This window comes from Capricornis sumatraensis, chromosome 10 (genome assembly GCF_032405125.1).
Source record: "Capricornis sumatraensis isolate serow.1 chromosome 10, serow.2, whole genome shotgun sequence".
In the NCBI taxonomy this organism is placed as follows: Eukaryota; Metazoa; Chordata; class Mammalia; order Artiodactyla; family Bovidae; genus Capricornis; species Capricornis sumatraensis.
The window spans coordinates 46,047,313-46,059,559 of record NC_091078.1 but is presented as its reverse complement, the minus strand read 5'-3'; the positions used below and the strand labels follow the sequence as shown (position 1 = coordinate 46,059,559).

Below are 12,247 nucleotides of genomic sequence, written 5' to 3'. Positions count from 1 at the left end.
ATCAAGGGGATAACAGCCAGCACACTCTAAGGAAAGACAAGGCTCACAACATGTCAAAATCAGTCCTTACACCAAAAACATTGGACTCACACAATCTACACAGTGGTGCTCCCACATAAGTAAACCCCTTTAAGACCACAATAGATAACTGTTTCTCCTGAATTCATAGAGACAGAGAAAGTTAAGTAAAATAAGAAAAGGAAAAGAACTATTCCCAATGAAAAGAACAGGAGAAATTCTCTGAAAGAACAAATAATAAAACAGACCTCACCAGTCTACGAAACCCCAAATTTTAAAAAAGGTATTAAAAATGCTAAAGGAATTAACAAAGGTTACTAAAGAGATCTTCATGACCAAGATAATCACGATGGTGTGATCACTCACCTAGAGCCAGATATCCTGGAATGTGAAGTCAAGTGGGCCTTAGAAAGCATCACTACGAACAAAGCTAGTGGAGGTGATGGAATTCCAATTGAGCTATTTCAAATCCTGAAAGATGATGCTGTGAAAGGGCTGCACTCAATATGCCAGCAAATTTGGAAAACTCAGCAGTGGCTACAGGACTGGAAAAGGGTTTTCATTCCAATCCAAAAGAAAGGCAATACCAAAGAATGTTCAAACTACAGCACAATTGCACTTGTCTCACAAGCTAGTAAAATAATGCTCAAAATTCTCCAAGCCAGGCTTCAGCAATACGTGAACCGTGAACTTCCAAATGTTCAAGCTGGTTTTAGAAAAAGCAGAGGAACCAGAGATCAAATTGCCAACATCCACTGGATCATGGAAAAAGCAAGTGAGTTCCAGAAAAACATCTATTTCTGCTTTATTGACAATGCAAAGTGCCGGGAGCCAGCACGGGAGATCCCACCCATGACAAAGGTCATGAGGAAGAGACCTGACGGGCAAAGGCAAATCAGGACTCGAGGGACCCCCTGGACCTGCTTGAGCATCTACCCCCAAACTAGAATCTGTCTGTCTACTGTTTACTATATTATGCCTTTCACCAACTCCTCTGACACCAACGGGAGCCTATCCCTGACATTTCTCTGAAGAAAATCAGCTTAGAGCTCTAGTTAATAAGTCTCCTGGGCACAAGAGGAGTGTTTCAATTCATACCCCTCTGATGGCTCTCTAAATTACCTGACAGGTTTATCTGGACTTTTACAACTACACTTGTGACTGTTTATAGCCTCCCAACCGTGAGAGGCACGGGAAGCTTAAATAAAGCCTTTTGAGGAGTTAAAAATTATTAGAATAGTACTGGTGAAGGGTTTCATTGTTGAGCCAATGTTTGCTGCCAAATTTCATATTGTGTGCATTAACAGAGTTGATATATAGAAATATAAGTAGTGGCCTTGATATTAACAACACTAAACCTTGTTAATAAATTCTTTCCCTGTTATAGCCCACTGCACCTTTGCCCTATAGGAATGCGACTTTATCTAGTGCTTTCAGAGAATGGTGCCTGACTTCAGAAAAAAACACTTTTAGAGAAAATAAGCTTTCTGGTTAACTAACCTTTATCAGAAGAAAGGGTCATAAAATGTTAACAGGCCTCCTGGCCAGAAGATGATGTAAATCACCTAAGACCTGTGTATACAGATGGGTATGCAGAAAGAAAGCCTGGTCTCGACAAGGGTCAGGGCTGCTGACCCTGCATGACTCTGCATCTTCCATTATTCTCTATGTACAACTTAAGGTATAAGAGCTCTCTGTGAAAATAAAGTTGTGGGCCTTGCTCACCGAAGCTTAGTCTCCCTGTGTCTTTCTTTCCTTCCTCCTCTTTCTTTTCAGGCTGACTCTCTGGAGTGCAGGGGCCCTCTGAGTTCACTTCTCTGCCTGGGCTTCTAAGACTCACTTGAGAAGATGCCCAAGGGGCACATTCAGTGATTCAAGAGGGCGCCTGTGGCCTATGTGAACAGTGCAAGTCCCATGCTGGGGCTTTATTAGCTTTCTGCATAAACCAAGGAATATCAGCCTCTTTCCCTCCTTTATCTTCTTAACTGCAAAATTCTTTCCTTTTCTCTTTCTCTATCTTTCTCAGTCACCAACGCCATCACCCTGAGGATAACCCTGGATCCAACCGGGGCTGGACCCCGGTACCAAAGCCTTTGACAGTGTGGATCACAATACACTGGAAAATTATAAAAGAGATGGGAATACCAGACCACCTGACCTGCCTCTTGAGAAACCTATATGCAGGTCAAGAAGCAACAGTTAGAACTGGACATGAAACAACAGACTGGTTCCAAATAGGAAAAGGAGTACGTCAAGGCTGTATATTGTCACCCTGCTTATTTAACTTCTATGCAGAGTACATCATGAGAACCACTGGGCTGGAAGAAGCACAAGCTGGAATCAAGATTTCTAGGAGAAATATCAACAACCTCAGACATGCAGATGACACCACCCTTATGGCAGAAAGTGAAGAGAAACTAAAAAGCCTCTTGATGAAAGTGAACGAGGAGAGCGAGAAAGTTGGCTTAAAGCTCAACATTCAGAAAACGAAGATCATGGCATCTGGTCCCATCACTTCATGGGAAATAGATGGGGAAACAGTGGAAACAGTGTCAGACTTTATTTTTGGGGGGCTGCAAAATCACTGCAGATGGTGATTGCAGCCATGCAATTAAAAGACACTTACTCCTTGGAAGGAAAGTTATGACCAACCTAGATAGCTTTTTAAAAAGCAGAGACATTACTTTGCCAACAAATGTCCGTCTAGTCAAGGCTATGGTTTTTCCTGTGGTCATGTATGGATGTGAGAGTTGGACTGTGAAGAAGGCTGAGCACCGAAGAATTGATGCTTTTGAACTGTGGTGTTGGAGAAGACTCTTGAGAGTCCCTTGGACTGCAAGGAGATCCAACCAGTCCATTCTGAAGGAGATCAGTCCTAGATGTTCTTTGGAAGGAATGATGCTAAAGCTGAAACTTCAGTACTTTGGCCACCTCATGTGAAGAGTTGACTCATTGGAAAAGTCTCTGATGCTGGGAGCGTTTGGGGGCAGGAGAAGGGGACGACAGATGATGAGATGGCTGGGTGGCATCACCGACTCAATGGACCTGAGTTTGTGAACTCTGGGAGTTGGTGATGGACAGGGAGGCCTGGCGTGCTGTGATTCATGGGGTCACAAAGAGTCAGACACGACTGAGTGACTGAACTGAACTGAACTGATCACTTATATGTGGAATGACTTCCCTGGTGGCTCAGACAGTAAAGTGTCTGCCTACAATGTGGGAGACCTGGGTTCGATCCCTGGGTCGGGAAGATCCCCTGGAGAAGGCAATGGGAACCCACTTGTACTCTTGCCTGGAAAATCCCACAGACAGAGGAGCCTGGCAGGCTACAGTCCAGGAAGTCTCAAAGAGTCAGACACAACTGAGAGACTTCACTTTCCATATGTGGAATGAACCTATCTGCAAAACAGAAACAGACTCATAGAAACAGAGAACAGATTATGGTTGGCAAGGTAGCGGGGAGGGAGACAGAGGGGCCAGGAGTTTGGAGTTGATAGATGCAAACTATTACATTTGCACTAGATAAACAAAAAGGTCTTAATGTACAGGGAGCTATGGTCAATATCCTGTGGTAAACCATAATGATAAAGAATATTTTAAAAGAATGTATATATGTGTATAACTGAGTTATTTTGCTGCACAGCAGAAATTGGCAGAACATTGTAAGTCATCTATACTTCAATAATAAAACTAAAATAGATAACAAATAACAACCTACTGTTTTCACAGGGAACTCTAAACAACACTCTATAATGGCCTATCTGGGAAAAGAATATAAAGAGTGGATATACATATATATATATAGCTGATTTACTTTGCTCTCTCTTTCTCTCTCTCTCTATATAAACACACATATATTAAAGAGATGTAGAGGTTATTGTATAAAGATAAAAGGGCCAATCCAACAAGGGTAGTTTTAAATATTTACTCAGCTATTAAAAAGTATGTATTTGAATCAGTTCTTATGAGGTAGATGAAAATGGAGCCTATTATACAGAGCGAAATCAGAAAGAAACTCACCAATACAGTATATTAACGCATATATATGGAATTTAAAAAGATGGTGATGATAACCCTATACGCGAGATAGCAAAAGAGACACAGATGTAAAGAACAGACTGTTGGACTCTGTGGGAGAAGGCAAGGGTGGGATGATTTCAGAGAATAGCATTGAAACATGTATATTAACATATGTGAAACAGATCGCCAGTCCAGGTTTGATGCATGAGGCAGCGTGCTCAGGGCTGGGGCACTGGGATGACCCTGAGGGATGGGATGGGGAAGGAGGTGGAAGGGGGTTCAGGATGGGGCACACATGTACACCCATGGCTCATTCATGTCAATGTATGGCAAAACCCACCACAATACTGTAAAGGAATTAGCCTCTAACTAAAATTTTTTTAAAATGGTGAATACCCCCCAAAATATTTTGCACCTGCATTAGGGAAAGCAAATATATATATATATATATTTATATATATATATATATTTATATATTTATATATATATATATTTATATATGAATATTATTATATATTTGTATAATTTACATTTTTATTAAATATATTTATGTTTATATTAACAGACATTAAGAGAAAATAGAAATACATAGTAATAATTGGGGACTTTAGTATCCCACTTTCAAAAACGGATAGATCATATGGACAGAAAATAAGGAAAAATTAGACTTAAAACTATGTATTACACCAAATGGACTTAAAAGACATATACAGAACATTTCATCTATCAACAGAATACACATTCCTCTCAAACATACATGGAATATGCTACAAGATAGGTTATATTCACAGAGCAAGTTCTTAAATCATTTTCTTAATAAATTTCTTCTGCAAGAAGAAATCTGGAAAATTTACAAATATGTGGAGATGACATAATATACTTCTGAATAATCAATGAATCAAAAAAGAAGTAAAAAAGAAAGCAAAATATATTTTGAAACAAATGAAAATGGAAATACACCATACCAAAGCATATGGAATGCAGCAAAAGCAATTTGAAGAGGGAAGTTCATAGCAATATACACCTACATTAAGAAAAAGAAAGAGCTTAAATAAGCAATCTAACCTTACACCTCAAGGAACTAGAAAAGTCCAAAGTTAGTAGAAGGACAGAAAAGTAACAAAAATCAAAGCAGAAATGAATGACCAGATAACAGTAAATATCAATGAAACAAAGAGCTGGTTCTTCAAAAAAAAGAAACGAAGCAGACAAAACTTTAGCTACTAATCAATGAGAGGAATCAAACAAAATTATAAATGAAAGAGGAAGAGGATACATTATAACTGAGAACACATAAAGGATAGTAAGAAACTACTATGAACAATTACATACCAACAAATTCAACAATCTAGAAGAAATCTAGAACTGTCAGAACTAATAAACTCAATGAAGTTTTGAAATATAAAATGTACAAGTATCAGTTATGTTTCTATACACTAAAAATTAGCAGAAAAAGAAATTAAGAAAACAATCCTATTTACAATTGTATCAAAAAGAATAAAATAACTAAAAATAAATTTAACCAAGGTGGTGCAAGATCTATACACTGAAACCTAAGACACTGATGAAAAATTTGAAGATGATACAAATAAGTGTAAAACTATTTATGCTTATAGACTGGAAGAATTATTGTTGTTAAAATGTCCATGCTAGAGAAAACAATTTATAGGTTTAATGTAGTCCCTATGAAAATTCCAGTGGCATTTTTTTCAAAACAGAAAACAAACCAAAAAAAAGCTAAAACTTTGTATGGAACCTCAAAAGACCATGAATAGTTAAGGGAATTTTGAAAAACAGGAACAAAGCTGCAGATACACAGTTCTTTGTAACTATATTACAAAGCTACAGTGATCAAAAAAGTATGATATTGGCATAAAACACACACATAGGCCAACAGACAGAATAGTGAACTTAGAAATAAACCCACCCATGAGTGGTCAACTAATTCACAACAAAAGAACCAAGAATATAAAACAGGGAAAGGACATGCAATAAATGGTTTGGTAAAAACTAGACTGCCACATGCAAAATTGTCCTAGCTATTTTGGATATTGAGAATCTGTTTAAATTCTAAGGAGAACACTGATGTTATCATTTTGGCAGAGAATCAGGTCACCAGTGGGTCAGTCTAGGTTGAAGCCCACAAGTGCAGGGAGCCCAAGAATTCACTTGCAATTGTACTGAATCTCACCAAATCTGTCTCTTCCCCATGCTTACCCAGATACTTGACAGTTCCCTGGTCCCTGCTTTTCAAGGGCACTGGCCAGAAATTTGGGGTCTTATTCCCCCTCCATCCCCCAGCTTGCTGCACAGCTCCTGCAGCTGCATCCAGTCCTCAGCTGCAGGAGGGCAGAGAGAGAAAGCAGTGGGTAGTTGCCATGCACTCTTGTAGCCTGACCTCCTCTGGCTAGAGGGTAGCTCTTCTCTTGGTTTAGACACCGAGACAGTGCCACCTCCACATTACTGCCCAGGAACTGTGGTGGTAAGAAGGGGAGAAAAGGAAGGGACTTGTAGGAACTTTATTTCTATTCCTTGGACCAGAGATATTCTCTGGAGCCCTTTCTGTCCACATTGGGCACACTTCTAGGTTTCAAGTTGGGAAATTCTGGAAGAAAAAACATGCAACCTTGAATCTGACCTGCTTCATCTGCCTGATATTTTCAGTTCTGTGAGATCTGCATTCTGCCTCTGTCTAGGATTCACAGCTGTGGTCATGGGGAGACCAGTGGAGGGTGCTCACTCCATCCTCCCAGGACAGTCCCACTAAAGAGCAGTCCTCCTGCCCCCTTGCTTACTTCTCCATGGACCTCTTAACTGTCCACCATGCTACACACATCACATGTTGTTGTCCATGTCCCATCACTGGGATGGAGACCACCCCCCGCCCCACCCCCGGCAGGCAGAGCCTTGCTTGCCCAGTGCTTGAACCGCCCGGGCACACCAGACATGCCCAGCAAATACTTTTTGAATGAATGAGACAGGTTGAAGTGTGCCACGACTGAGAAGCTGTGTGTCTTCTCAATCTTAAAACTTCCTTTGAGGTCCCGTTTTCTCAACAGCCCTCAGACAGACAGAAAGGCATGTCCCATCTCTTCCTTTGATTTGCAGTAAGCCCACTGGCTCCCCAGTCTAGCACCTCCTCACCAGGCCATCTGCACCCAACCCAGGCTAAGCAGCCTCATTCACACCTAACCCAAAGTCACCACCTCTACCAGGGCTGTTGGCTTCCAATCCTGCCTCCACAGCTGCAACTGACTTTACAGTCATGCTTCAGACTCTCCAGTGATTCTCACTCATTAGGACACATGACCCAGGCCCTCCATGCCTCTTTACCACACACTTGTTTGCTGTTCTATAAAGATTGGTTCTTTGCTGGTCCAGCTGCAACTTGGCATCTTAACCCTGCCCCTCTGCTTGGTTTCTTCACTGCCAAGACCCCAGTGGCCCTTGTCCCCCCAAAACTGGATGTAGAAGTCCTGGGCCTGTACCCAACTCTACTGCCCCCAAGTCTCAACCTCAGCTGACCTCTGCATGCTTCTAAGTTGGGCACAGACCTAACACGCAGTACCTCTGATTCTGGGATCCCTTATGAGTCCTGGATTTCTTTTTCTTTTTAAAGGTACTTTCAACTGAGAATAATAAGCCTGTCTTACGTAAAGGCAAGTAGGATGGGAGAGTGTGGCAGATGTGGGTAAGAACTTGACAAAAGGATGTGAGAGCTGAAAACCTTCTGCCCCTCTCTGGCCCAAGCAGCCAGGCCCACAGCTCTCATTTGTCCTGAAAACCCACCTCAGCCCTTGCCCCACACTGCTGCCACTTCCCATAGGGCCAGAGCTCTCCCTTCAGGGCTGCGGCCCTCACCCAGTCCCTCTTTCTGTCCACAGCACCCTTCTCCCCTGTCCTTTGATGGGATTAGTGGAGATATCAGAGTCCCTTCCAGCCCAGCTGTCAGCCAGAGGCTTCCATACGACCCATCCTGTGAGTAGGCAAGGCACAGAGTCTACCAGGGCAAGAAGGACCTGAGGAGGGAGGTCAGGAATGCCACAAAAGGTCCCCTGCCAATATACAGACCCCATTCATAGGTTAACAGAGCAGAGCCAAGGGGGAGCCTTGTGGCAGCTCACATGTATGCATGTATGTGAGCACACATGCAACAGAGATGTGAGTGCAAGGCACACATACATGTACATGTAGTATATGCATGCACACACAGACGTGCTCACAGGCACGCACATGTGGATGGGCAAACACTTGTGCATACTCACACCCTTTGGTTCCTTTGACAGCATACTAGTATCCTTACTGAAATGCAGGCTTGTGCCCCAATTGTGTTGAGTGATTCGAAGAAAGCAGTTAGGATTTTACGTGCCTCTGCTTAGGAGTGACACGTTCCCGAGAGCAGAGAGCAAACAGGTTGACAGGGCTGGGAGCCCCAAACTCTGGGGGTCTTTCCCCAGAGTCCCTCTGTTTCTGCTAGCCCTCACATTTCAGGTTTGTCAGAGGCCCTGGCTTCTGTTCTTCACACCCAGCCATGCTCAGACGCCCCACCCAGCCTGGGCTGTGGGCAATGGGGACTGGTGAGGCTATTTTAAGTCCAGCTCTTGGCTTGCCTTACACCTAACTGCTACTGGCCACCTGCCGCCGCCTGTCAGGCCTGGAATGCTGATTGGCAGTTGGGTGGGGCGGGGGCTGGGGACAGACTGTTATAAAGCTGGGGCACCCTGGAGTCCCCTGCCCCTGTCTACAGGCCCCCAGTCCCCACCTCTACCACTATGTCTACCCACCGCCTTGTGATGGTTCGGCACGGTGAGAGCACCTGGAACCAGGAGAACCGCTTCTGTGGTTGGTTCGATGCAGAGCTGAGCGAGAAGGGGGCTGAGGAGGCCAAGAGAGGGGCCCAGGCCATCAAGGACGCAAAGATGGAATTTGACATCTGCTACACATCGGTGCTGAAGCGGGCCATACGCACCCTCTGGACCATCCTGGATGGGACGGACCAGATGTGGCTGCCCGTGGTGCGTACCTGGCGCCTCAATGAGCGGCACTATGGGGGTCTCACTGGCCTCAACAAGGCAGAGACGGCTGCTAAACACGGGGAGGAGCAGGTGAAGATCTGGAGGCGCTCCTTTGACATCCCACCACCCCCCATGGATGAGAAGCACCCCTACTACAAGTCCATCAGCAAGGTGAGGTGCTGGGATGTGGGAGGGCAAAGGGAAGGCCTGGGGACCAGGGCTTCAGGGATGGAAGCTGGGTTGAGGCGGGGGTGCCCACCTGGGGAGTGAACAACATGGATGCCCCCAGGAGCGTCGGTATGCAGGCCTGAAAGCTGGGGAACTGCCCACGTGTGAGAGCCTCAAGGACACCATTGCACGAGCCCTGCCCTTCTGGAATGATGAGATCGTCCCTCAGATCAAGGCTGGCAAGAGAGTGCTCATTGCAGCCCACGGGAACAGCCTACGGGGAATCGTCAAGCATCTGGAAGGTGAGGCCCATCCTCACATGCGGAATGGGCAGAGGCGGGTGGGATGACACGTTCCCATGAACCAATCAGCCCCCAACTGCTCTTTTCATAGAAGGGACAGTCACTTCATTGAGGTAGCTTTGTAGACATCAGCATCAGGGTAGGGTTTTTTAATTGTGAACTCCAGTTCACAGCCAGGAGGGTTGAGAAACCTCTGTTAAAAAAAAAAAAAAAATTCTCTGTGTACTGGGACACCATGTAACATGAATCTCCTTCTGAAGATTCTGGGTGAAAATGTCTGCCACCAGACTCAGGGCCCAAGCCCTGTACAGGGGTACACTGCTGGCCTGGGTTCCCGAACTCCAGCCCTAGATGAGAAGTGGGTAAGGCCCAGGGGCTGGCATCCTGCTGAAGGACACCGACTCCTGAAAAGACAGGGCCATCAGGTTCTAAATCCCAGTTTGCTAAGTGAACTTGGTCAAGTCATATTACTGGTAACCAAGGGCAAGGTCCTGCCCACCCTGGCTCACACCCACTCCAAGCAAAGATTAGTCAAAAGAAGGGAAGAGGATGTAGAGAACACTAGAGACCTTAGGTTTGTAACTTGGCTTTCATTAAAAGAGACCACCACCTTCCAGCATGACAGGCTCCTTCATGGACACCCCAACTGCCTTTCTGATGCTGAGTCCACACAGGTGCCTCACATTTGGTGTTGAGCCTCGTGGATGGAAAGACCACCTGCCCTCCCTCCTGGGACTTCCTACAGTCTGGTCTAGGAGAAATGAATGCACTGAGGCAAAGCTGACTGGGGTCTTGCACTGACCAGAACTTAACAGAGTGGGGTGACAGGAATACTAAAGGTCGAGCTGCTATTCCAGGCCACGGACTGGAGGCCAGCAGGCTTGGGTTTCCTCGGAAATCTCTCCTTTACACCTGGCAGGACCTCCCATCTGCTGTGGCCATAAGCAGCCCTTTTTGCTGTCCCTCCCCCTTCTCAGCACACCGGTGCTCCTTTGCTTAGAATGTCCAGAAACTGTAACTCTCTAGAAACCAAATGGTTAATGTTTTCCCTGATTCCCAAACATCCAGAGTCTGGCGAGTTCACGCTGGGCCAAGGGGGCTGATGGCATTGCCCCAGATCAAGACAGCTTGGGGTGGAGTGAGGTCCCTGGTTCGCCACAGCTATTTCTGTAGGCTGCTGTCTCAGTGCTGCCTTGACCTTCTCAGGGCATACTTCTGTGGCCTTGCTGTCAGGGGTGGGAGGATTGCTGCCTGGCTGACAGCACTGTGGCCCATAAAGGTCACCAAACCTGCTAAATGCACGAGCAGGTGGCTAGCTGGTTGACCGGCTGGGAGGGGCTAAGGACCCTATTCCTCTGGTCTAGGGATGTCAGACCAGGCCATCATGGAGCTGAACCTGCCCACGGGGATCCCCATTGTGTACGAGCTGGACCAGGCGATGAAGCCCACCAAGCCCATGCGCTTCCTGGGGGACGAGGAGACTGTGCGCAAGGCCATGGAAGCTGTGGCTGCCCAGGGAAAGGCTAAGTGAAGGGCGGGTGCTGGCAATAAAGGTACTCCTTCAACAGCGTCGAGTTCAGCATGGCCCCAGACGTCCGGCAGGTGGCTTGGCTGAAGCCCACCCCCTACCTCAGCACTCATTCAGGGCTAGTTGCACAGGTCTGCAGCCTGGGATGCCACAAGCACAGCCCAAAGCCTGTGCTGCCTGCCCAACCCATCCCCATCGTTGGTGGCCAAGAGACTCCCTATTCCTGGCTATCAAGTGGCTCCTGACAACTCACCATGTAATCCCTGAAGCTGGAGAGCCACTTGGTAGCCTTGCTCTAAATTAAGAGCGCCTGAGGTCACCTAAGGGGTATTCAAATGATGCAGCCCGCCTCATGGTGAGCCAGCACTGCAGCCGGGACACCACTTACTTCACAATGGTTGTCCTCTACTGTCTTTGCAGCCCCAGGGTGGGAAGGGCAAGATGGTACCCTGGGCCCTGCCCTATGAGTGTCCCCTTGTCCAGGTAAGCCCACAGGTGGTGTTAAAGCTGGCAATACATGATTCATGGAGCTCCCATGGCTGGGTTGAGCCTTGGAGTTTGTCCTGGGAAATCAGGACATGGTGGGACCTGCCTGCAGCTCAGCCTAAGTAGACAGGAAGTGCCATCTGCAGCCAGGCAGGTGAGGAGCACCGGGATTGGCCACCAGCCCCAATGTGTGGGGCTGGCAAGCCTCCTCAGCACATCCTTTGCCCCACGCTGCTTCTGTCCGGCACTAGCAAGAAGAGCTGTAATTCCCCAGACACGGTGGTGCAGGTGCCTCGCTCCGTGCACACAGGGACATGGGCTGTCCTGGGTGAGGGGAAGTTCCCTATGGCAGGGATCAGAGTGGTCCTCGGCCCCTCCCAGAGAACTGAAATGCAAGAGGCTGACTTCAGTCACATGTAGATCTTTATGCCTCTTCCAGGTGGCTAATGGTTGGTCAGAGGTCAGAGGGTGTACACGTGAGGGCTACAATAGGTTGGATCAGAGCTAGCGCCTGTGTGGGGCAGGTGTTACTCCAAAAGCAGATGTGGGTGGGCTGGGGCAGAAATAAGGAAAGACAGCAGGAACAGGCCACCATGGTTACTTTTCCTGAACCTCTCAGGCACACTGGCGCCAGGAGACAAGACTGAGCCACATGGAAGGAAATGCAGTGTCTCTTGATCTTTTCATCTCCTCCTTCACATATTCAGATG

The 12,247-nt window shown here is 46.4% G+C and overlaps 1 protein-coding gene across 1 annotated transcript; it reads left to right on the top strand.

Moving 5' to 3' along the window:
* The first annotated feature begins 8,810 nt into the window (after positions 1-8,810).
* PGAM2 (phosphoglycerate mutase 2) lies at positions 8,811-11,054 on the top strand. Its single transcript, XM_068982892.1, has 3 exons — positions 8,811-9,224; positions 9,343-9,523; positions 10,888-11,054. Exons 1-3 carry the CDS (start codon positions 8,811-8,813, stop codon positions 11,052-11,054), a joined length of 762 nt encoding a protein of 253 aa, XP_068838993.1.
* The last annotated feature ends 1,193 nt before the right edge of the window (positions 11,055-12,247 follow it).